This window comes from Typopeltis vanoorti, chromosome 12, assembly GCF_054136105.1.
Source record: "Typopeltis vanoorti isolate ZY-2024b chromosome 12, IOZ_Tvanoo_1.0, whole genome shotgun sequence".
NCBI classification, from domain to species: domain Eukaryota; kingdom Metazoa; phylum Arthropoda; class Arachnida; order Uropygi; family Thelyphonidae; genus Typopeltis; species Typopeltis vanoorti.
In genome coordinates, this window is record NC_143560.1 from 96,668,816 (window position 1) to 96,696,577 (window position 27,762).

At 37.9% G+C, this 27,762-nt stretch overlaps 1 protein-coding gene across 2 annotated transcripts; it reads right to left on the bottom strand.

Annotated features, from left to right (window-relative positions):
* Positions 1-1,150: 1,150 nt before the first annotated feature.
* Positions 1,151-27,180, bottom strand: ldbr (lariat debranching enzyme). Of its 2 annotated transcripts, none has more exons than XM_090401576.1 (2): positions 26,648-27,180; positions 1,151-3,105 (listed from the first exon to the last, which is right to left on the bottom strand). In XM_090401576.1, exon 2 carries the CDS (start codon positions 3,069-3,071, stop codon positions 1,374-1,376), a length of 1,698 nt encoding a protein of 565 aa, XP_090257702.1. In that variant the 5' UTR covers positions 3,072-3,105; positions 26,648-27,180; the 3' UTR covers positions 1,151-1,373. The 2 variants fall into 2 exon arrangements, with proteins under 2 accessions (XP_090257702.1, XP_090257703.1); XM_090401577.1 differs by having other exon boundaries at positions 27,055-27,087.
* Between the last annotated feature and the right edge of the window lie 582 nt (positions 27,181-27,762).

A 27,762-nucleotide genomic window follows, 5' to 3' on the forward strand; every position in this document is an offset into this window, starting at 1 on the left:
CCCTGAATACAGTAAAAACAATCAGGCATGAACTAGAGACTTGCAATGGTGACTACGAGGATGTAGCAAGAAGAAAGATCCCTAGCAGACGATCTGATTGCGTTCGTACAGCAGAATTCCTCGCAAATCTGCAGGAACAGGTGTTGAAGAACCCTGGCATTGGAATTCGGGCTTTGTTCGTGGAGTTGCTAACTGTAGTCAAGCCCTGGATAACAAGGGTAGCCAATGGTAGGCCGTATGTATGGCAGCAGGATTCGGCCCCTTGCCACACCTCTGGGAAAAGTCAAAAATGGTTGTCTGAAAATTTCTATGACTTCACCAGTCCAAATGTTTGGCCTCCAAACTCCCCAGACCTTAACCCCATGGATTATTTTGTATGGGGTGCAGTTGAAAAAGACACCAATCGCACTTCCAGTAATACAAAAGCCCAGTTAATGGATAAAATTAAAACAGTTTTTGCGGCCCTTCCCAGGGAGACTGTAGCATCAGCTTGTTCGAGGTTCCGAAGCAGAATTGAAGCTGTGATCGATGCTAATGGTGGTTATTTTGAGTAAATCTTGTTGATAGTATTGTAATTAACTCTGCCTGTAATGTTTTTTTGTCAATTCATTAAATTTAATAGATACAAAGAAGATTTTCTTTTTCCTTACGAAACTGTCAAATTTATCCCGAACACCCTGTACCTAAACAGTCAGATCAACCTTCCTTGAGGGCTTCAATGTCCATAACAAGCTTCCCTTCTTCAATTCTACTGAATGATCTAACACTTACTGTCCATCTACCAGACTGTTGACTAATTCTTTCAAATATACAATAGATGGAGAGACTCTCCTCCTGATAACTTTGGACTGTAGCCTTGTTCAAGTTTCCTTTTTTACAGAAATTGGATAATTTTCATTATTCAATTGTCATGCCTGGTACTCTCTTCTTTTCTCAAGGTGTGATTAATTTTACTTTCTTCTGATTCAAACATCTGTCCCCATCATATAACAAATAAATAATGTTCAGATTAAAAAAAAAAAAACAAAAGAAAAGACACTGACTAAACTAAGAAATGCAATAGTTCAATTACTTTTAAAGTTTTATGAGAACTAACAAGAACTTATTTCTCATTCATATTCTTCAATCTGCAAAATAATTTAAAAATGCATTCTGGTTTTGAACTTTATTGGAACTCTGTTAATAAAATAAACATTCATAAGATTTTTTTAGCAAGTTATAAACAGTTTAATTAACTGACATTCAAATGCAATTTTTATGCAATGCACAGGGGCAATACTCATTGCTTTTCATTCACAACAATCCACTTAAAAGCATACACAATTAACTGCAAAAAATAGTATATACAAGTTATAGTTAACTACTTAATAAACTTAACTCTCCTCATCATTCATATATAACAAGTGGTTTCTTCTTTTAAACTTCTTAACAGCTGATACACTAACATCCTCTTCATCAGATAATTTGGATTTCAATTCCTGTGAATATTTTTCTTCTTGTTCTAACATTTTAAATTCTGGAAAATGTTCAGATGAACCAGAACACTGTTTCCTAACTGGTGTACTACAATATGTAGAATGGAAAGAATGTCTTTCTTCGAGTGAAAGTTTATGACCTGGTGATATTTCCGATATATTTTCAAAGCTTCCAATTTTATCAATAAAAAATGAGTCACTACAAAGTTCAGGACTTATGCTATTTAAATTGTTTAAAGATCTATTACTTGAATCTACAGAAATATTTTTATTTTGCTCATTTTCATTATCCAATGATTTATGACTTCTTTCTTCATCACCACTATTACTCCCCTCTTCCAGTTCAATTTCATCTGGGTTTAATGATGGCACTGAAGTATTTGTGATATCTCCTTCTTCCACAAATGTGAATTCTTTTAAGCTAATATTCTTTCCTGGGCTTCCATACAACAGGAGAGACAGAGGATCAGTTATGTTCAGTATCTCACAAAATTTAGTTGTCTGTGGATTAACAAATACTTGGGGGATCAATTTTTGAGAACTCTGCAATGAATTATGTGAAGGAGCTGTAGGTACAAAGTTACTTGGAATGGTATAGTCACTTTTCACTAAACTGTCTACTTCTTCCAATTCTTCTCTGGATACACTAAAATCCCACCTATCAGAGCATCCTGGACCAGGCATAAAGTTTGTGTTGTTACGAACACTAAGAAGATGATTAGTTAAATGCAACATACAAAGCCATTCTTGGTCAAATTTCAGAGTGTATGGCTCTGAAGTAGGAGAATTTACAATATCCAATACCTGTAGAAAATCTCTATGTGGTAAGCACTTATCCAATGCTAAGAATCTAGTCCATGCCAGAACTTCTTCACTGTCACTTTTATGTGGAATAAGGGCAGCAAATTTACAATGAAGATGGGCAGCAAACCAATATTTTGGCTTCAATTTTTGTAATAGTTCTTCTCCTGGTCTACTCCCTAATTTGTTTGTTTCTACTTCTTCTTTGAAGAAAGGCTTTCTACGAAACAATTCAGTTTTATTTCCAAAATTGTAAACACCTCTTGGCCAGTCATGTGAAATAAAGATATCAACAGGTTGTTTTAATTGTTTAAGCCTAAATACGTCGACATTTCTAATGTGATATATGCTTCGTTTTGTAGATTCATCATAAGGAGGACATTCAAAATGTCCTTTCAGATAATCCTGACCTTTATAGATGCCAGACAAACCAGCAATTCTTAAACCTCCAAAATTTACAACACCTGCATATCCCATGTAGTAAATATTTGGGCATACCCAACCACCATATGGAAGTTCTGATAAATAATTAGAAGCCTCATGATTTCCACCAACAAATATTGTCAAAACTGGAGCAGTTTTCTCACCTGAATAATATTTATAAAAGCTATTCAATTTTTGATACTTCTTTGGTACAGCCATACACAAGAGATCACTCTGGTTACGTACAGCTTGAAAATCTCCACAAATTATTAGTAAATCCACTTTGAACCCATTCTGTGCTTGAAGATAAGTAACAGCTTCATAGATTTTATCTAGTTCCCCATGGGCACAGCCTTCTATTGCAATTTTCATGATTCCACTTTACAAAAGCAGCACTAATGGTTTCCTAATAAAAAAATAAAATAAACCAACATAAATAAGAAATATAGTAAAAACATTGAAAAAAATACTATTTATTACCAAATTTAACACAAGTTAGGAATGTGGAGGTTGCTTAAGAGTCAAAGCCAAATAACTGGGAGGAGACATCCACACCACCTTTAAGGAATGCAAAGAACTGAATGGGATTTCTTACCTAACATCGATTCCTCACATTCATGTGGCACATCCTGTTAGCATGTATTCACTGGGAATTGAACAAATGAGGATGGGCTGGCAATTTGGGACTTAGCTGACCAAACTGTACTCTCTTTTGGCGATGGTAGCATCATATTTCATGCTGGCTGGAGGTATTGCCAAGATGGCAGGAAAGAGACCCAGAGGAAGACCAAGGTCTAGGTGGCCTGATTCAGTCAGAAGTGCCTTAGAAGCATGAAATATTAGCTAGAACAATATTGGAGTGCTCTACTAAACACATCCAATGCACATCTCCAGGTTTCTCTAACTAAATTGAATTACATTTGCAATATGAAAATCAGCAATAAAAAGACCAAAACTATGAAAATAAGCAGAAACAGAAAATTTCAGTTGCATTATCAATGGAGAACCTACAGAACAAATAAAATACTTCATTTTATTAAGCACAGTTTTTAGCGAAGATGGTAAATTAAATTTGGAAATAGACAACAGAATAAGCAAAGCTGGTAATGGTGGGATGCCCAAGTGCATAACACCAACACTGGGCATTTGCCACACACACACACACACACACACACCTGTCCATCTGCTCAGTAAAGGGTGTAGCATGATTCATCACTCCATAACAGTTTTCCAAGCTTTCATGTGCACCACTGAACACAATGCTGCACGTTAGTTTAGGTAATATGAGGCCAGTATACTGTGGTCCTACTATGGAAACCATTGTTTTGATCCTTGGTTCTGAATGTTTTTGTGCAGATTCGTGTTTCAGTTGATGCCCAGAACTCCACATTCGGTGTGTTGATCGACGAATGGTGGGTTTTTACATATTATCCTTTGTAGTACCTATAGTCATATTTGTTGAGTGTTGTGATGAGTCATCCAATGCGGGTAGCACTTGCTCCCTGTGATAGCCCAATATGTCAACAATTTGCCAAACAGATAGGTCTGCAACATGGCATCTTATCACAATACCTCTTTCAAACTCTGTCAGTTCTCTCTTGAAGCCATTTTGCATATACACAGTTGCACTGTCTTGGGAGCATCGTATTCCTTCAATTTATACTGGCTACAAAATCATGACTCATTACATGGTATGATGTACCTTGCCCATGGAAGTGTCTGTTGACTTCTTTACAAGCATTGTGTGCGTGTGTTTATGAAGTTCACATTTTGAAAGGCTGTAACTGGGTAACTACTCAGCAGAATGATTTAATATTTAACATGATGTGTGCATCACTGGAATTTTATTTTGCACAAAAATTAACATTAATTCTAAAACGTTGCCACTATGGCAATAGATGGCACTGCAATAAAGGCAAATTACGTATGATATTCCTGGTATGAAGTGAAACACTACACCCGTACCATTTCTGCTAAATGGTAAATGTACCCAGTGATATATGCTTCAAAAGAAGCTTCTATAAGAGTAGGCGGAATGCATTAGTTCATTGCCTGTGAGCAGACAATGTGCTAAAGCATAATGTCACCATTACCAAATGATCGTGCACTTCTTGTGAAATTGTTTTACCAAAATAACAGGTGTGCCTTGACAGCATTGCTAAAGTTCAGAACATTAAAGGGATTAAAACTAGATGTGATACATGGCACTGCAGTACCGTAGTGGGTAATTCAAAATGTATACGGTATGCACAGTGCATTGTGTGGTTACACAATAACATGTTCAATATGGTGTCCTCTGTTGCCAGCAGTGTACTGAAATACAAAATCACATGCTCAACCACAGAACGTAGAGTTTCACTCGATATATTGTGTATATCACATGTGTTCTTGCTATGACTGCAAACAGTTTATGCAAATTTGAAGAGACGGGTTCCCTAGATGTCAAACCTAGCAGAGGATGGAAGCCCATCGAATAGCAGCCCGTGGAGAAAGTAGCTACAGCATTAGAAGAAGAAAAGATGGCAAATGTAGGAAACAGCAGTACACAGTGTATTGCATGGTCTTTAGACAAACCTGTAAGCGCAGTTCACAAAGTCATAAGGCAAATTCTGTGTATGAGAAACATTCACCCTGCAGTTTCTTGCTTGGACTGTACTGGACAGAAACTGGCAATGGAACATTTTCTGGATTAACAAAGCTCATTCCCATCTGGATGGTGGTGTGAATATGCACAACTATAGAATTTGGGCAATGGCAAACCCATACAGTGTGTGACAGATTTCACTTCATTCCCTGAAGGTCACCATTTGGTGTGGTTTTACAGTGGAATTGAACCATTATTGGATTTTTCTTTTTCGAGGAGTTCAGTCCTGTTAGTCTCGTTACTTGTACTGTTAAACCAGATTCAACAGTTTTTATGCAGGACCCTACCTCTCCTCACATCACCACATTTCACAAGCCACCAGCCACCAATTTCATACAGCATGGCCAGCAAGCTTGCCAGATCTGAATCCCTGCAACTTTTGGCTGTGTGTGTGTGTGTGTGCGCGTGCGTGCGTGTGTGTGTGGTGTGTGTGTGTGTGTGTGTGTGTGTGGTGCGTGTGTGTGTGGGGGGGGACATCTCAAAGACATCGTCTATCTTAAACACATAGCCAACTTAGTGGACCTCAAAACCCAGATCACATGTGATATACACAATATATCGAGTGAAACTCTACGTTCTGTGGTTGAGCATGTGATTTTGTATTTCAGTACACTGCTGGCAACAGAGGACACCATACTGAACATGTTATTGTGTAACCACATAATGCGCTGTGCATACCGTATACATTTTGAATTACCCACTACGGTACTGCAGTGCCATGTATCACACCTAGTGGTAACATTTAGAACTAATATTGGTTTTTGTGCAAAATTAAATTCCACTGCAGCACACATCATCATGTTAAATATTAAATCATTCCACCAAGTTACAGTCTTTCAAAATGTGAATTTTAATTATAATCACCCTGTATATATAATTAATAAAAAATGAAAAAAATATTTTTAATGTGAAAACAATATCAAGAAAAACTTAATTTCTTGAATGCGAAGGAGATGATACTTGTGATATGTTTATGCAAAGAAACAATTATCTCTAGAAGAAAAATCTCATCTAATATAATCTAGACTTTGATAAATAGTCAAAAACAAGACTTGAAGATTGTGTGTATGTGAGAATCAAAAGTGATTTTGCTAGCAGTGAGCTTAACAAGATTTCGGAACTGAAATGAAAAAATAGTCTAATTAGTTTCTGAACGTGCAAGGTTTGTTAATTGTGTTCTTCTTTCTCATTTAACAAACCTTGCACGTTCAGACACTAATTAGACCATTTTTTCATTTCAGTTCCGAAAACTTGTTAAGCTCACTGCTAGCAAAATTCACTTTTGATGCATGTTTCCTCTATGCTGTGTGCATACATGGCCATGCAGTAGCAGTCACACATCCATCCATGAGACTCAGTATCCTGCTCACTATCAAAGACAATGAACTAACAAAGTGCTTTGTGAAAAGATGACAAAAACTAAAGAGAATGACAACTCACACTAAGTAGTGTTGCCAATTTAGCTCTTTTGAAGCTAGATCTAGCTCCTTTTTTCCTTCCCTAGCTCCAAAAATTTTAATCTAGCACCTAGCCTCCAAATCTAGCTTCCTCAGAACTTGTTTCAACTCTTTTTAGTTGTTTTTATAACCTACTCTTAAAGAAATTGTTTTAAGAGTTTTCCAGATGTTTGCATTTGATAAAAAATTGTATTGTATATTTGGTGTGAATATCATACACGTTTCAAACGCATGATGACGTCAGTCAGCCACGTGACCTAACAGTCTACCATTTTGCCGCCTTAAAGTTGATAGCACCGCTACAAGTTAGTCTGTTGCACAGTGTTCTGGTTGGTAGTTACGATAATGAGCGGGAAGTTTTCAAAGACTGATCGTAAATCGTTGCAGTAAAGAGTTGTACACCCTTCTTCAAAAATGAGCAAAGAGACAAATAAAGCTTGCTTACAAGCAAAATTTAGGAGGGAGTGGTTGCAAATGGGAATGTTTAGAAAATGGCTGTGTGAAGTTCCTGGTGATGCTACAAAAGGCCACTGTAAGTTTTGAATATAGCAAATATGTGATATAGCTGCTAAATATTGTCAGCTTGTAAAGCATAGTGAAACTAAGAAACATCGTGCTGCAGTTCCATATAAAGCTGTTCCTATTACAAATATGCTTGTGAAGAAATCTGATGAGATAGTGAACTTTGAAGGCAGCTTAAGCATTATTTCTCTGTTGTTACTCATCATTCAAGAGTTGCGATCATCTAGTAGATCTTTGTAAAAATATCATCCCAAAGGTAAAAATGCACTGAACCAAGTGCTCTGCAATTGAAAAGAATATTCTGAGTATTTTGAAGATCTAATTGTGGACATTGGAGATGGAAATTTCAGCTTGCTAATGGATGAATCGAATGATATTATTATTATTTGACACCTCCAGGAGTCCAAAAGACTCATTGAGGGAGGGCATCTACTCTACAACTCTCTCTCCACCACTTAATCCACCAACTGACTGCAACTACACCAATGCCATCTACCGCCAACCATCACCACTAGCATTTCTACAGACAAACACTAACATTCATGCCCACGGCAGGATTCGAACCTGCAACCTTTTTGGCTGGAGAGCGGATATGCTAACCACTCGGCCAGCCAAGATATCATATCACAGTGAATAAGATTTTAGGAATAGCCATCATTTATTTTAGCAAGAAATTCAACAAAATTCTGCATACATTTCTGAGCATGGTGGTTCTAGAAAAGCATGATGCTAGTGGTATTGTGGCTGCACTGAAAAAAAAAGATCTCTTGACCAAGAAATTGGATATTAAAAATCTCACTGCGATTGATACAAACAACACCAGTGTTATGGTTGGTGTCAATAATGGAGTTTATGAACAACTGAAGGCATATATTCCCTCCTTAATTTTAATTAGATGTGTATGCCATGCATTGCAACTGGCAATGTGTCATACTTGTGCAGAATCCCTCCCAAGAAAATTAAGAATTTTTAGTTGCCGAAACGTATAAGTGTTTTTCACATTCTTCTCCAAGACAAGCAGCATACAAAGAGCTGTATCAAACTATCAACAAAAATGATGCTCTTCTGAAAATTGTAAGCAACTGTGCAATGAGGTGACTCTCCACTGAACCTGCAGTAGACAGAATTCTCAGCCAGTGGTTGGAATTCAAAACTCACTTCAAAGTTGTGAGTGTGACTGAGAAATGTTACAAAGCTCAAATTTGTGGGAGATGTACAAAGATGAAAGGAATATGTTGTACCTTTTATTTTTGCATCCTGTTCTACTTCATGTTCAGCAAGTTAACAAAATTTTTGAATCTAACAGTGCGGATAAGACGAGATTATTTGAAGACTTTTCTCGTTTGATTCTCTCTATTGCTAATATGATAGTGCTACCATCATCTACAGTCGATCCTCTAGAGTCAGAGATTAATGACTATTTGGATCCCAAACCATATCTTGGTTACAGATTTGAAACAAAAATTTCAGAGTTGATGATAGAAGAAAATAATACAAATGATGAGCAAAATCTTAACAGCTTAAGCAAAGGTTGCCTGAAAACTTGAATATTTTAAGAATGATCTCTTCTTTTTCTGTTGACAATACCCGAAAACATATAAAAGATCTTGTTACTCCCATCTTAGAAATAATGCTCAAAACAGAAAAAGATTTTGCTGCTGCTGAATACCAGTACAATATTACTCACCTAAATAAATGAACAAATATAGAAAACACTGAGCTATTCTGGACTGAAGTACGAGAATACAAAGATTAGGGTGACTAACTCTCCTGTATTTTAGTTAATTTTTTTGGATCATCCCGGCTCCCGTATTTTTCATAATCAATCATTGTCATTAATATTTCAATGTATATTATAACTGCCAAATACAATTTGACACTAATATCGATAGTTTGGAAAATTCTAATTGATACAATTCTGTTCTGGTCAATGAATATACATGGGTGTTCCAGCAAAGATGTCATATCGTTGTGTTGATCTTGTAACCTTTGGTGCCATTTTAATAATTGATACCCATTTGGAATAATCAAATTGTTGGTAGCGATTTTCAATATACACTTCCGGATTTTGTTTGTCTGTTTCCTATCTTGCGTTCTTACCAGCAGTTGTGTCTGCATTCATTCTCAAAGTATTTTCAGTATCGTTGAACATCGAGTGCTATAGTATATTTTTGCAATGGATAGTGACAGTGAAACAGAAAGTAATAACGTAAAAAGGCAACCAAAAAAGAAATGTAAATATTTGTGTGTTTATCTGAAGAAATGGGAAGAACAGTACTCGGGGCTAAAACCCATGCACCCATTAATTGCTCTACAATTAATGTAGGATTCACGGTTATCAATGATTTTTCTGTTAATGGATTCAATGAGAAGTATGGTAGATTGTATGAATAATATGGGTCTCCATGATGCATCTTCAGACTCTATGGAGGTACCTATATAATAATAATAATAATTACCAGAATTTCTGAGAAACCTTGTGATTCTACCAACACTCTGAAGCTTTTTGTGACCAGTGCTCCTAGATATTCTTCAACCTCGCATCTTGTGACACTCCAGTGGTGTCAACTGAGATGGCTTCATGTTGATTGGATTTTAACAGTATAGATGCGAACACAGATTGATAAGAAAATAACTATTTATTAACTTAAAATGCTAATATTTCGCTGGTATTATATCCAGCATCTTCAGAGCATACAAACAAAGTTTGTTACAGTAGCGAGACAACTGCAATCCAGTGTAACAGTGGGACTAGTATGAGTAATTGTAGCATTCCACACAAAGACCAAGTCCTAATTAGGTGATATCTACGGGGAAAAAAAAAAAAAAAAAAGATATTAATTATGGTCTTAGGATTACTGTGTCCCAAATCTTTGGTAGATTTATACACCCATACTTGTTGAGGTTTGGAGTATGTTTCAGGGCTTCTGTTGATTCTAGGAACAACCTCTCTGACTTGTAAAAGCTTCTGTGCAGTACCTGTTTTTTTCCAATTGATCCTGTGTGCAGGGGTATCCAAAGCATGGTCTCTGCCAAACCCCGACTTGCCATAGCAAAAGTGATGGATATATATATTTTTTTGAAACTTAGACTTTTTAAACTTTGAACGTGGGATATATGACCTTCCTCCAGCAATAGTCCATAATATTCGATTAGACATGGCCAACATCCTAATCCATTCTAAGCCTTCCAGAAATAATATCCCACATAAAGAAATCATGGCTCTAAAAGAGCTACGCAATAATAACCACATTACCATAACCAAATCAGACAAAGGAAACGCAACTGTAGTGATGGATACAACAAAATATGAAAGCAAAATTCATGCACTTCTCCAAGACCAGTCAACATATCAAATTATACATGACTTATTTTTCACGGTATTAACAACACCACAAACACTTTTAACAACAAAGATGTTTTATTAACGCTAATATTTCGCTGATTTTCAAATCAGCATCATCAGAGCACAACACACATGTAAACGCGACAGTGAGTGAGTGAAACAATATAATTGCAAAAGACAAAAGATCTAAAGTCCTATTTTTGGCGCCCTCTAACGGGAAGAAGAAGAAGAAAAAAAAAAAGGGGGGGGGGAAACAGGAAGATCAGTGAACATCTGCCTGGAAGAACATGAAAGATACATTCGCTACTATTACTATGGCAAGTCGGGACTGGCAGACCACGCTTTGGACACTCCTTCACACAGGATTAGATGGAGGAAAACAAATGTGCTATTTAGGAGTCATTATAGATCTGAAAGATTACTTTTTGAGTCAGCAATGGCTTTGAAGAATTCTCCCAACCTTAACAAATATGGTTGCATTAATTTGCCAAAAATTTGGGAGACGGTTATCCTAAGAAAAACTCCTGGATAACTGCTTTTTTTTTTCTTTTTTTTTTTTTTTTAGAGGGCGCCAAAAATAGGACTTTAGATCTTTTTGCAATTATATTGTTTCACTCACTCACTGTCGCGTTTACATGTGTGTTGTGCTCTGATGATGCTGATTTGAAAATCAGCGAAATATTAGCGTTAATAAAACATCTTTGTTGTTAAAAGTGTTTGTGGTGTTGTTAATACTGTGAAAAATAAGTCATGAATAACCATCAACGCCTAAGCTTATCTGTTAGATATCAAATTATAGATCAAGATCCCACCAACTCACAAAAGAATAAAGTGTGCAAGTTATTGAGCAAAGTCACTTTCTGGCCAAAAGAAACAGTCAACAAACTCAAACCTCTCTACGTTAAAACACACAGGATATATGGAGCTCCAAAAATTCACAAACAAGTATAAACAGTCCCACATATAAACTTGCTAAACATTTAGCCAAACTACTAGCCACTTGCACAAACAATTCTCCCCTTTTTGTTAAAAATTCTACCCATCTAAAAAAGTATTTTAGAAAACCACACCTTAAAAAGTTCAGACTTAATGGTGAGTTTTGATATCATCTCATTATTCACGAATGTACCATTAACTGAAACTCTTAACTTACTAAATTCACAATTTCCCTCTGATATTCTTCTTCTTATTGTGCTATCTTCTATCGAAGGTCAGCGACCATCTTGGCGAACAAACTGCGCTCTTGTGCTAATCTGAGCAGTTGTGCACTGCTCTTTCCTGTCCACGTCTCGATGTTGTCAAACCATCATATTCTTTTTCTTCCTCTAGTTCCTTTGCCACCAATTCTTCCTATCAAAATAGTTTGTAGAAGTTGGTATTTGCTGTTTCTCATGATGTGGCCAAGATATGATGTTTTTCGTTTCTTGATTATTTGTACAAGATGTTTAGCTTTGCCAATGGATTTTAAGACATCTTCATTGGTAATTTTTTCTGTCCATGATATCTTTAGCATTCTTCTGTATAGCCACATCTCAAAGGCTTCGATTTTCTTGATGGTTGTCGCCTTCAATGTCCATGTTTCAACTCCATAGAGCAGAATAGACCACACGTAGCATTTCAGTATTCGGCATCTGACTTCCATGTTTAGGTCTTTATTGCAGAATAGTGTTCTCATTTTCATGAAGGACTGCCGTGCAACTTCAATCCTTGTCTTTATATCTATTTCTGGATCCCACCGTTCATTAAGCCAGCAACCAAGATATTTATATCTGCATATCGATATGTCATCTGCATATCGAAGGTTGTTAACAATCTTTCCATTTATTGTGATTCCCTCTGGACATTCTTCCAATGCTTTTTTAAAGATGACCTCTGCATATATGTTTAACAGGAGTGGTGAGAGCACACATCCTTGTCTCACTCCTCTTTTGATGTTAATATCACTGGTGGTAATGTTGTCTAATTGAACGGTAGCTGACTGATTCCAATACAGATTTGTTATTAGTCTTATGTCTTGTTCGTCTAGCCTTATTTGTTGAAGGACTTCTATTAAGTTAGTGTGTCTGACTTTGTCGAATGCTTTTTCAAAATCTATGAAACACATAAAGACAGATTTCTGTTTTTCTATGCATTTTTGTATCAATATTTGGGTACAGAAAAGGGCCTCTCTATTACCAAAACCATTCCGAAAGCCGAATTGTGTTTCACTTAGAGTTTCTTCACTTTTTCTATAAATACGATTCTGAATTACTTTCAAAAATATTTTTAATGTTTGGCTCATTAGACTAATAAGTCGGAAGTCACCACAGGAATTCGCTTTGGGTTTCTTTGGGACAGTGATAAATGCAGATTTGAGCCAATCTGATGGAAATTCATCACTTTCATATATTTTATTAAATAGTTTTTCAAGAAGTTTAATGTTATCTGGTTCTATTAATTTTAAAAATTCTGTTTGCACACCATCTAGTCCACTGGCTTTTCCTGTTTTACTTGTTCGTATAGCATTCTCTATTTCGCATTTCATGATTGCTGGTCCTTGAATGTTATCTTTTATATTTATAGGCTTCTGTCTAGTATCATTGAAAAGTTCTGTTACATATTTTATCCAAATCTGTGCTTTATTCTCTTCTTCTAGAACTATTTTTCCATTTTCGTATCTTAGAGACACTATTTGCTTTTTCCTCAGCTTTCCAGAAGTTTCGTTGATTTTCTTATACAAATTGAAACTATCATGTTTCTTCTGAAGCAGTTCAATTTCAGTATTACATAAATTTTTCATCCAATTTTCCTTGGCTTCTTTTATTTTTTTCTTGATGATGTTATGGGTTTCTGTATACCTGGCAAGGTCTTTGTTTTTGTACATTCTTCTTGTATCAATAAGAGAAAGAATCTCATCTGTCATCCATTCCTGTTGTTTTATATTATTCACATAACCTACTTCTTCAGTACTTGTTGTTACGATGGCATTCTTTAAGCTATTCCAAAGAGATTCCACACTTTTATTTCCTTCTATGTTAATCTGTTGTAATCGCAGGTTAAGCTGTGTCTTGGCACTTTTATTTATGTTCGGGTCTTTCAGTTTTTCTACATCAATTTTCTTTTTCTTCTTTTGTGATTTTTTAGCTGATTTTAATCTAAGACGTACTTCTGCAACTATGGGATTGTGGTCTGATGAGATATCTGCTCCAGGATAAGTCTTTGCACTCTTTATACTACTGTGGAATCTTTTATTTATCAGTATATAATCAATTTGATTTCTGACAATGTTATGTTGGTTATCTTGAAGCGATTTCCAAGTGTACAGTCTTCTGGGTGGAAGTTTAAACCAGGTATTTGCTATTGTTAGATCTTCTTCCTGACAGAACTGGACTAGGCGATCTCCTCTGTCGTTTCTGGTGCCTAAGCCATGTTCGCCAACAATTTCTCCATCACCCCCTCTTCCCACTTTTGCATTGAAGTCACCCATCACTATGTTTATATCATGTTTCATTTCTTTGTTAGGTTTTTATCTCTTTTAGGTGTTCATAAAACTCTTCAACATCTTCTTCACTTTTGTCAGATGTGGGTGCATAAGCTTGGATGATATCTATGTTAACGGGATTTCCCTTAAGTTGTAACATCATTATCCTTTCAGAAAATGGAATCCGATTTATTACTGATTTATTGATTTCTTCATCAACTATTACAGCTACACCATGTCGATGTTTGTTCTCATCATTCCCAGAGTAATATATTGTCGTATTATCTTGTTGACACTTTCCAGATCCTGGCCATCTCGTCTCGCAAATTCCCAAAATCCAGATGCCCAGCCTCTTCATTTCTCTTGGGGAATTTCTTAATTTGCCAGCTTCATACAGAGTTCTGACATTCCAAGTTGCAATTTTAAAAGTAGACACCATTTTGAGCCCGGAGATTCTTCGCACCCCTGTCCCATTTAAGGGACGCCGGGAACTTGGGGCCAATTGTAAGGGTTTGCTCGCTATGGTGGTTGTTCTGGAGATAAGGTAGAGCAGTAGTTTCTCCGTTTGCTTTCTGCTCTGCAGTATTACAGACGTACACAATATAATCATATTGCCATCTGCAAATCTCTGATCACAAGCTTTTCCGTCATCATTTGGCTTCAACCTTGTGTCAGCACTGACAATGCTGCTTCCCAATGTCAGGGGCAGTGACCCCAGCAGGTGCTTATTTAATGGCGCCACTACTCGCCATGTTACCAAGTTGTCATTGGGCTTTGTGAGGTTTTAAGTGAAACAGAGTTGCCACTTCTGCTCCCCCATGCCCTGATAGCTCAGTCGCTGTTGGTCCACGGCTGCTTATTCGCCAGATTGCTCTGCTTATATCGCAGCTGGCCTCCATATCTGAAGGCTGTTCCCCGATCCGCCACCTGGGGATGCACCCGGTAGTAGTCAGCTCTGCCCCTCTGATATATTTCAGCTATTTATATTCACAGTACAGGCAGGTTATTTTACATGGAAAGGAAAAATATACAAACAATTAGATGGGACAGCTATGGGATCCCCTCTTTCTCCCTCCCCAGCCAACTTCTACATAGAACATCTGGAAAAGCTAGCTATCAACACAGCCACTCTCAAACCTAGTCTCTGGCTATGCTATGTTGATGATGTGTTTGCTATTTGGTCACCTTGCCCAGACACATTGAATACATTTTTAGTGCATCTAAATAGCCAACACCCTAAATTCCACTTTACAATGGAACTAGAAGCCAATGACTGTCTACCCTTCCTGGGCACTCTTATCACACATCTTCCAGAAGGTTTCTTATCATTCTCAGTTTATAGAAAACCCACACATACAGGGAGATATTAACACAAACAATCACACCATCACTGTTCTCAACAATATGGTATCTTAAAAACACTAACCCATAGAACTAGAGCAATTTGTTCCAATGATACTGCTCTCACTGCTGAACTTTCTCACCTGTCACACCTTCCTAACCAATGGCTATAATCCCCATAAGATAGATAAAATACTAAATGCTGCCCAAACATACCCCCACTATCTAACACAGAAGACTACAACAAAACTATCACAATCCCGTACATTAAAGGCATATCTGAAAAGATATCTAGGGTGCTTAACAAACACCAACTACGCACTGTATTTAAACCTTATGTGAAATTGACAACTCTCATCCGTTCACATAAGGACAGATACTCTCCTTTATCGCATCCACCAGTCTATGAAGTGCCCTGTTCATGTCATCGAGCCTACTATGGACAGAAAGGAAGAACTGTGGACATCTGCCTTGGTGAACACAAAAAATATATCCGGCACTTTCGCTATGGCAAGTCGGGTCTGGCAGACCATGCTTTGATACCTCTGATGCAAGATCAATTGGAAAAAAAACAAAAGTACTGAAAAAAGAAGCTTTTACATGTCAGAGCGGTTGTTCCTGGAATCAACAGAAGCCCTGAAACAAACTCCAAACCTCAACAAGAATGGCTGTATAAATCTACCATAGATTTGGGAGACAATCATCCTAAGACCTAAATTAATAAAGTCCTAATTAGGCACTTCAGTCTTTGTGTAGAATGCTACAATTACTCATACTAGTTCCACTGTTACACTGGATTGTGGTTGCCTCGCTACTGTAACAAACTTTGTTTGTATGCTCTGAAGATGCTGGATATAATACCAGCAAAATATTAGTGTTTTAAGTTAATAAATAGTTATTTTATTATCAATCTATGTTCGCATCTATACTGTTAAAATCCAATCAACATGAAACCATCTCAGTTGACACCATTGGAGTGTCACAAGATGCGAGGCTGAAGAATATCTAGGAGCACTGGTCACAAAAAGCTTCAGGGGTGTTGGGAGAATTATTATTATTATTGTTCCAGGAAACTAGAAGGAGTCGACAGACTCATTGAGGGAGGCCCTAACATCATGCCTGGAACAACTATTCAACATTTACACAGTATTTATCATATCTTGCCTTGAACTCATTCACGGTCGTAGCACCCACAACAGACTCTGGAAGCTTATTCCACTCATTCACCACTCTCCAAGTAAAAAACCTAGCTCTAACACCCTTGTCAACCATGCTCTTGCCCAGCTTCCATGCATGGCCCCTAGTCCTCCCACCACCAGTCATATTTTCAAAAATATCTTCTGGATCAATCTTATAAAAACCCTTCAGTAATTTGAATGTCTCAATCATATCACCCCTCCTTCGCCTATCGTCCAATTTCTGCAACCCATAAATCCTCAGCCTATTCTCATAAGGTTCATTCCACAGACCTGCCATCATCTTGGTCACTCGTCTCTGGACCCTCTCCACTTCCTCCCCATCATGAAGAAACCCTGGTGCTCATAACTGGGCACAGAAGTCCAGATGGGATCTTATCAAGGCTCGATACAGAGGAACAACAACTTGCTTCTCTCTGCATGTTAAAGTATTTTTCAGAAGCCAAGTGATTTGGTGAGCTGTTTTAGTTACTTTTGCAATGTGCCCCCTAAACTTCAACTCCCTATCCACCAGCACTCCCAAATCCCTGGCTTCATCAATCTCCTGGAGTACGGTTCCACCTATGCGATATACTGCTGCTATTCTTTTCACCCCAAAGTGCATAACCTTACACTTTGCCACATTAAACTGACATCCATTTTTCCTAGCCCAGTCCTCCAAACTATCCAAATCATCCTGTAAAATTTTGACATCCTGTGCACTCACAATTGCTCTACCCAACTTTGCATCATCAGCAAACAAGTGAACACTTCCTCTCAAATCCTTTCCAATATCATTGATGAACAAATTGAAAAGCAGTGGTCCAAGAACAGAGCCCTGCGGCACTCCACTAGTCACAAGACGTCTTTTTGACTCCACTCCTGAATAAACCACTCTCTGGTATCTCTCCTTCAACCACCCTCCTATCCATCTTACCAACCCTATATCTATCCCCATCTGCTCCAGTTTACTGATTAGGGTTCCATGTGGTATCATGTCAAAGGCCTTGGCAAGGTCCAGTAGTATTACTGTAAACCCATTACCCCTATCCAGTTCAGCCGTCACTGTGTTATAAAACGTGAGCAAGTTACTGAGGCATGATCTACCCTTCACAAAACCATGTTGTCCCCCATACAATATCCCATTTTCATCTATCCAATCCTGTATTCTTTTCTTGACTAATTTCTCTAAGACCTTGACAATGATTCCTGATATGCTAATCGGTCGGTAATTTACAACAGCAGTCTTGGAACCACCTTTATGCAGTGGAAATATTTTCCCTTCCTTCCAGCAGCTCGGGACTAACCAGACTCGAGACTCAAATTAAACAAAATGGTCAAGGGTACTGACAATTCTTTAGCTGCTTCTCGTACTACACGAGCTGGTATACCATCCAATCCCACAGATGTATTGACATTGAGGTTATGCAATAGACTACTCACCTCCACTTCATTCACCACAATTCCCGTATAATCTACTGGTTTATTCGTTTCTGCAATGTCACCACCTGGATGATATATTCTTGCAAAGTGCTCACTCAGTAACTCAGCTATCTCAACTGATCCAGTTACCTCCCTACCATCGGCATTCTTTAAAATCATTCTGCCATGTACATTTTTCCTTTTACTTGCTACATATCTAAAAAACTGTTTAGGATTCTCTTTAGCCTGCATGGCCAATGTTCTTTCGTAATCCTTTTTTGCTTTTCTTACCACACTCGTCACCCTTCTGACCTGCGCTTTATACCGTTCATGTGCCTGCCGGTCACCTTTCTACTTAAATTCCCTCCATAGTTGTTTCTTTTTTTGCAGCTCAAGCTTAATGGTGTTATTCATCCATTTAACCCTTACTTGATTTATTATTCGGATTCTAGGTATACAGTCAGCCATTGTTTCATGCAAGCACTTAACTACCTCCCATGCACTATCAACTTCTAGTCCTTGCAGTTGTACATGCCATGGCACTGAGCCAATCAAACTCCTAAGCTTGTCATACTTTCCAGCCCGATAATTCCACATGTACCCTGTCTTAATTGAAAATTCTACACCTTTAGCCACCTCCCAAGTCAAGACCCTATGATCACTCTCACCGATTGGTGGCAATGTGGTCATATTTGTTACAGCCAAATCCTCAGATGTAATTACTAGGTCAAGCACTCTCTGACCCCTAGTATTTTCCATTACATGCTGTCGCAGATAGTTATCCCTTAATAACCGTATAAAATCCAATTCCTTCCTCCCGTGTGTGTCCTCTCCTCACTCCAATCAATGCGACCATAGTTGAAATCTCCCATAATAATCACCCTCCTTCCACTCATTTCTTCTATTTGCTTGTGCATATTATCACCACCATCTTTTCCATCACCTGGTCTATAGCAGCACCCAATTGTATATTTAGTTCTGCTAGACACAATCTCACACCAAATGGCCTCAAATGTGCTCTTTTCTCTATCCTGCAATTCAACTTCTATTCTCCTTGGCTGTAGCTCATCAGCTATCATCAACAATACTCCTCCCCCCATTTTATTCTCTCTGTCATTCCTGAACACACTATACCCATCACATTCAATCCCACTAACTATATCATCTACAGTCAGCCATGTTTCGCTAATACCAATAACCTGTGGTCTGGAAGTGCCAACCATGGCCAAAAACTCTTCCTTCTTGTTCCTAATACTCCTAGTATTAGTGTACATGTTATATTAACTATCCCACTCTGGTTTGTTGTCCTTATTTGCTCTAGCATATTATATTCATTCTTACATTCAACTGCCTCTCTAAGGACTGTATATCTACTCCCCCCCCCTTAACAAATCTAGTTTCCCTGAATTTGCACATCCACTATATTCAGCAACATTTTCTCAAGTCTTCTTACACCATAACAATTCAAATGCAAGCCATCCATCTTATATAGATCCTTTCACCCATCAAACTCACTCCACACGTTCACAAATTCCACACCACTCGTCATACATAACCCACGCATAGAGTCATTCGCAACTATGGCCCTCCTTTTAAACATTTCACTGTCATACCGTGGCAAAAGACTAATCATTCTAACTCTCTCACTCTTTTCTTTTGCTACCTCAAACAATTCATTCAGGTCTTCTATCATTTCCATTTTATCTCCTTTCAAATCATTCGTACCTGCCACAACAATCATTTCTTTCACCCTTTCCTTTTGCTCTCTAATAGACTCAGTTACATCCTTTATGGTCGCACCAGGTTGGTACGATTTTGTCAAATCCTCTACTAACACACCTCGTACTAACGAGTCTCCATACAGCACTCTATCCTTCATTTTGTTCATGTTCACATTCATACGCCTATTTTTCCTGTCATACCTTTTATTATTGGTTGGTTCATTCAGTCAACTTTTGTTCATGCACTCTAGCTGCTGTTTTGCCCTTTCTATCGCACCATTCAACAACGCGATCTCACTCAATGCATCTATCTCATCTTTTTTTATTCTCTGAGAAACCATTAATACTATCATTCACACTTTCTACATTCACACTCTCATAATTCTCATGTACAACCTTGCCGTTTCTTGTCATATCGCTATTTTCTTCATTCTGAAGTTTGACAAAAATATCACACTCACGATCCGAAATACACTTCAATTCCTCATTCTCCCTACATTTTCTACACACATTCAATCCTTTATTATCATCTATCCACACTCCGACCGCACTCCGTAAAGCATACATTTCACAGCTAGTACACTGACTCATTTCTTTTATACTATTGTTCTTTGATAATGATGGCGAACCATCATTACTGGCCGCCATTTTCCTTCGTACAGGTGCCATAATTATTGCAACGTGTTTTATCAAATAATAAGTTATACACACCAAAAACACAAAAACAGACGCACTAAAATACGCAAGGCAAACAAAACTACGCAATATTAACTAATTTTATCAACGATAACTAAAAATAATACTTATCTTATCAGGAGCTTGCACGAACACTACCATTCTGAGATTCACAAGGTTTCTCAGAAATTCTGGTAAGTATTATTATTATTGTATAGGTACCTCCATAGAGTCCGAAGACGTATCATGGGAGACCCAAATTATTCATACAATCTACCATACTTCTCATTGAACCCATTAACAAACAAATCACTGATAACCGGCTCTGGCAACCCTTTCCATTCATTCACAACTCTGCAAATGAAAAATTTCATCCTCATGCACCTACCAACCAGACTTTAATTCAACTTCCAAGGATGACCTCTTGTTCTGTACCTCTAGCCAAGTGCAGAAACATTTCCCTTGCATCAATCCTATAAAAACGTTTAACGAAAATGTTTCTATGATATTCCCTCCCTCCCACACAGTATCCTCATAGGGAATGTTCTGCAGACCACTAACCATCTTGGTTGCTTGTCTCTGAATCTTCTCTACCACTTTCTCATTCTCAAGAAACCAGACCTGAGCACAGTAATCCAGATGTGGATGTATCAAGCCTTATAAAGAGGAATAACAACTTCCTTATCTCTACTTGTTAATGTGTTCTTCAATAACCAAGTAATCTCAGCAAACTTAGCAATATGTCCTCTAAACTTCAACTCTCTGTCTACTACCACCTCTAATTCTCCAGCTTCATCTATTTCCAGGAGAACAGTGCCATCAATGTGATACACAGTTTGTAATCTGTTTATCCCAAAATGCATAACTTTAGATTTCTCCACATTAAACTGACACCCATTACTTTTGCCATACTGATAGCCTATTTAAATCCTCCTGCAAGCTTTTCACATCGCTTTGATTCACTATTCCTCCAATTTCGCATCATCAGCAAATAATGCAAGGTTCCATGCTAGTGGTCCTAGCATGGAATCTTGCAGCACATCACTAGTCACCAGCTTTTGCATGGATTCTACTCCACCATATTCCACTTTTTGATATCTGTCCAGTAGCCACCCTCTTATCCACATATCCATAACATTTGTGTAACAGGGTTCCATGTGGTATTCTGTCAGATGCCTTTGCAAAATCCAGCAGAATCATTATGTAGCCAGCTCAGCTGTCACTGTATTATAAAAAGTTAGTAAATTACTAAGGCATGACCAACGCTTCACAAAGCCATGTTGCTCCTCAGAGTATCATATTCTTATCCACCTATTCTTCAATTCTGTTTTTGACCAATTTCTCCAGTACTTTTACCACTACTCTTGATATATTCATTGGTCTATGATTTGCAACTGCAGTCTTACAACTTCCCTTATGCAAGGGAACACTTAAAGAGCCTAATCAAAACCACCGCTAGTTCCTTTATACATTCCTGCAAAACATGAGCGGATATCCCATCTAATCCCACAGCTCTATTTACACTGAGATTCTGCAATATCCTAAATCCTAAGAACCTCCAATTCATCCTTCTCAGTTTTCCCACATAAGCCTGTGTCACATGTGTCACAGCATCAACCTCACTTGGATGATATACCCTTGCAAAGTGGTTACTGGCAGTAACTCATCTATTTTATCTGCTTCTGTCACCTTGCCATCAGCACTCATTAAGGAAAGAACTCTTTGGAATTTCTATTTACTAAAGAGTTCTTTCGTTATGTGTCAAAATCAGATTACGAGTTTCTTCTCATAATCTGAATTTGCCTTCCTTACCACACTGGTCACTTTTATTGCCTTATCCTTGTACTATTCATGACTTTCCTTGTCACCTTTCTCCTTAGGCTGGTGAATTGTGCTAAATCATTATTCAGAGCAAACAGATCAACTTCTCTTCTAGCTTGGTCTGCTAAGTTGTAGAAGTGAAGCCAGTCTGATTGTGGATGTAGAAATCACCAAAGAAGATTATCTTACTATTAGGTTGATCAGAATGTATGTGATCAACTGTCATCATAATGCTTGATTGTCACTGTGATGGGAAAATTCTATATAAAAGTCTTTCCAAGTGAAGGTGAGTTAGAAAATTTCTTATGGAAGTAACAGTTCTATAAAACAAACAAACTGAGTGTAGTTACTAAGTGTAACTACACATTACACAGTCCTTTCTACTACAAGGGTCGCACTTGTGCATGCATCAGAACCAACATACCATGCCAGAGACTGAATCCTTGAATCCTCACTGTTTGATCTGCAATGGCTCAAAATTTCTCTACCTAACCAACCTGTCCCTTTCATATGCTCTCTCTATAGCTCTCCAAACTCCGTCAGCCACTCTGACCTCTTCAACCATCTCTCCAAAGCTCGAATTTCTGCAGTCAAAACATCCCAAAAGTGAGGTCACCATTCTTGGGAACTTCAATGTCCACAACTCACCCTATCTCTCCATCTCCAGTTTCACCGATCAAGCAGGCAGAGATCCTGAGGTGTTTGCTATCAGCAATGACCTATCGCAGATCATTAACCTTCCTACCAGAATACCAGACAACTCCTGCAATTTGCCAACACACTTGACCTCTTCCTAACAAGCTCCCTTTCCAGGTATACTATGGTTGTCGGTTCTCCTCACACCACAACCTTCGCCCACCAGTTTACAGTCTCGTGTCCTTTGGGACTACAAGGGTGCCAACTGAAAGGACCTCCACAACTTCTATTCCTCTTTTCCATAGTCCAACTATAGCTTCAGTTCTGATCCAAACACCTGTTCAGACCAAACAACAGAAATCATCCTCACTGGAATGAAGGCTTTCATCCCTTATACCACTCCAAATTTTCAGTCACCATCCAAGCATGGGGTGTATTTGGACCTTGTCAAATTTCTGCTTTATTAGTGACACACTATAGCTTATTGTTCGTATTGGGTTTTCACATTGGAACCATTCTTCTATTTTTTCATACGCACTGTATTCTTTTTTACATGGTTTTCATTTACAAGATTTTTTTCTTGTAAATGAAATTTACAAGAAAAAAAAATATTTTTATGTATATATATATATATATATATATATATATATATACACATACACACACACAAGAAAAATGTGTGTGTATATATTATTATTATTATTATTTCGGGCGACTCCAGGAGTCCTTAGACTCATCGAGGGAGGCCCTAAACATCATGTCCACACAACTATGCGATTACATTCTCACAGTATCTATCATACCTTGCCTTGAACTCGTTCACCATCATAGCACCCACAACAGACTATGGCAGCTTATTCCACTCATTTACCACTCTAAAAGTAAAGAACCCAGCTCTAACACCCCTGCTAACCACACTCTTGCCCAGCTTCCATAGGTGTCCCCTAGTTCTCCTGCCACCAGTCCTGATCTCAAAAATATCATCTGAATTAATCCTATAGAATCCCTTTAGCAATTTGAATGTCTCAATCATATCTCCCCTTTTCCGCCTATCAACTAGTTTCTGCAACCCACAAATCTTCAACCTGTTCTCATATGGTTCATTCCATAGACCTGTTATCAACTTAGTCACTCACCTCTGGATCCTCTCACCTCCTCCCCATCAAGAAGGAACTAAGGTGACCAAATCTGGGCACAGTAGTTGAGATCAGGTCTTATCAAGGCTCGGGACAGAGGTACAATAACTTGCTTGTCTCTGCTCATCAAGGTATTTTTCAACAACCAAGTGAGTTGATGAGCTGATTTAGCTACTTTTGGAATGTGCCTCCAAAACTTCATCTCCCTATCCACCAACACTCCCAAGTCCCTGGCCTCATCAATCTCTTGGAGTACAGTTCCACCAATGTGGTATACTGCTGCTAATCTTTTCACCCCAAAATGCATAACCTTACATTTTGTCACATTAAATTGACATCCATTCTCCTTAGCCCAGAACTCCAATCTATCTAAGTCATCCTGCAAGACTTTGACATCTTCTGCATTCACTATTGCCCTACCCAACTTTGCATCATCAGTGAACAAATGAACTGTTCCTCTTAGATCCTTCCCTATATCGTTAATGAACAGATTAAACAGCAGTGGTCCAAGAACAGAACCCTGCAGCACACCACTAATCACAGGCAGTCTTTCGGACTCTACTCCTGAATAAACTACTCTTTGATATCTCTCCATCAACCAACCAACCACCTATCCATCTCACCAACCCTATATCCATTCCTATAAGTTGTAGTTTACGGATTAGTATTCCATGTGGTATCCTGTCAAATGCCTTTGCCAGGTCCAGCAGTATCACTGTAAACCCATTTCCCTTATCCAGTTCAGCCGTCACCTTGTTATAAAATTTGAGCAAGTTACTGAAGCATGATCTACCCTTCAAAAAGCCATGCTGTCCCCTGTACAGTATCTCATTTTCATCAATCCATTCCTGTATTTTTCCCTCGACTACTTTCTCCAAGACCTTGGCAACGACTCCTGATATGCTGATTGGTCGGTAATTTGCAACCGTAGTCTTGGATTCTCCTTTATGCAGTGAAACTATTTTCCCCTCTTTCCACACCTTCGGGACTAAACCAGACCTGAGACTCAGATTGAACAACATGGTCAAGGGCACTGATAATTCCTTAGCCGCTTCACGCAAGACCTGTGCCGGTATACCATCCAATCCCACAGATGTGTTCACATTAAGGTTCTGTAATAGACTAGTCACCTCCACTTCATTCATCACTATTCCCATATAAACTAATGGTTCCTTCATTTTTTCAATGTCACCACCTGGATGATATGCTTTTGCAAAGTGCTCGCTCAGTAACTCCACTATATCGACTGATTCAGTGACCTCCTTACCATAGTCATTCCTTAAAATCATTTTGCCGTGTACAGTTTTTTCTTGCTTGCAGCATATTGAAAGAACTGTTTGGGATTCTCTTTAGCTTGCATAGCTAGTTTCCTTTCATAATCCGCTTTTGCTTTTTTTGCCACGCTCGTTACCTTTCTGGCCTGCACTTTATACCGTTTGTGTGCCTGCAGGTCACCCTTTTCTTTAAATTCTCTCCACAGTTGTTTCTTTTTTTTGCAGCTCAAGCTTAATGGTGTTATTCATCCATTTAACCCCTACTTGTTTTACTATTCGGACCCTAGGTATACAATCAGCCATAACCTCTTGTAAATGCTCCTTGACCACTTCCCATGCTCTATCGACGTCCAGCCCTTGCAGTTGTACATGCCATGGCACCGATCCAAGCAACCTCCTAAGCTTGTCATACTTGCCAGCACGGTAATTCCACATATACCCTGTCTTAATCGAAAATTCCACACCTTTAGCCACCTCCCAGGTCAAGACCTTATGATCACTCTCACCAGTAGGTGGCAACATGGTCATATTCATTCCTTAAAATATGCATATATATATATATATATATATATACACACACACACACACAAGAAAAATGTGTGTATACATATATATATACACACACACACACACACACACACACACACACAAGAAAAATGTGTGTATACATATACACACACACACACACAAGAAAAATGTGTGTGTATGTATATATATATATATATATATACATTATATGTTAAAGATACCAAGCAATTTTATATGCAAGGTTTGTAATCCCTTTTCCCAAGTAAGCAAACAGACAAGTAAGTCAAGTTTGTACCTGCACGTAGTGCAAGTCTGAGACAACTCGTTGCAAAGGTGAAGTAAGCTCCGATTACTTTTCTTGGTATTTTCCCCTAATGCAAAGCACATTCCCTTCAGGAGATGTATCATGCTATGTAATAAAGGTAATGGTACACACACGTTGAAATTATGGCCAACGTAACTAAGGCCATGTGGTCTATATATATTGTCTCTTAACAGCATATGTAATCTTGCATGTTTTTTAGAATGAAAAAATAAGTTTGCTGGGAGAAAAAAAAAAAAAAAACTGTCACATGAGACTAGCTGACTTATTTTCGATTGGAGTGTGCACACCACAGAAAACCAACCATCAAAGAGATATGATAAGGGTGGTGTCATAATAGGTTCGCTAAAAAACGGCCATAGTTAAGTTTAATTTCTAAGTATAACTGCATTCCTTTTCTTTGTTATTTAATACAAAACAACATACTATAAAATATACTTATAGGAATGTACTAATTAGGTTACTTACTATATTCAAATCACCTGCGTGTTATTAAAATATTTAAACACACGTAACTCAAATTAGCAGATCCAGGTTTTGTCTATTTTGGTTTTTCTTTCATAAGAACAAACGCACTGATTTTCCTTTCTCGAAATATAGACATTTCACTGGTAAAGCTTATCGCATTGATATTAACTACGCTGTAGATCACTCAGAATTATACACATCAGCTGCTAATCTCACCATTGGCTTTTCCCAAAGAGCAATAGTTTCTATAAAAGGTGACACTAATTTGACCAAAAATTTTAAATAACGATAAAGGATATAACTTTTTTTTTCCGATTTCAACACTCTTATTAGGTTACCTGTTTATCTTATAGACATACAAAATGCAGCACAATCACCACATTGCGACTAAATAATATAAACATTACCAGACAAAAACAGTTACACCAAACCACATGTCGTTGTTTCACATATTATCCAAGTTCAAAAATTATGTACTCGGATATCACAAAACGACAGCACATACATATAATTTCTTCGATGACTAATCACCCAGTTTCAAAAAATTACAAACTAGTATATCTCAAACCAGTTGTATATACATAAACGCCATCTACAACAACCTAATTTATTTTCTTCCAAACACCAATTATCTCATCTTTCAAGGTACAGCCAGGTCTGATATGTCTTCAAACAAGACTCTTCCTCCATCTCTTTTCTTTTCTTTTTTTTTTTAATTTCGGTATTCTTTTTTTGTAGCATGTTCCAATTATAATATAATATTATAATAATATTCTAATCACGTGTTTTATTCGTTTGTTCCTATAATTAACTATAAAATAAACAAATAAATCAGTTAACGCCTTTTATTCCCTTATACTTGTGACTAAACTGGTGTGATGGAGAATGAAGCCCTTGGCTTTTACTCCCTTTATCTTGTGTGTCTGTCTGTTGGGGAGGGGGGTAGTTATTGAGCAAGTGCTCGCCCTTAGTGGGCTGTGTGGTTTCTAGTTAGCGTTGGAATAGCAGGATTGCTTTGGGGCGTTTGTGTTTTATTGTGTCGTGTTCTTTGTATTCTGTTGCTGTCCTTATTAGTTGGTTTGGGTGTGTGGCTGCTTGTGTGAAGTAATTTGTGG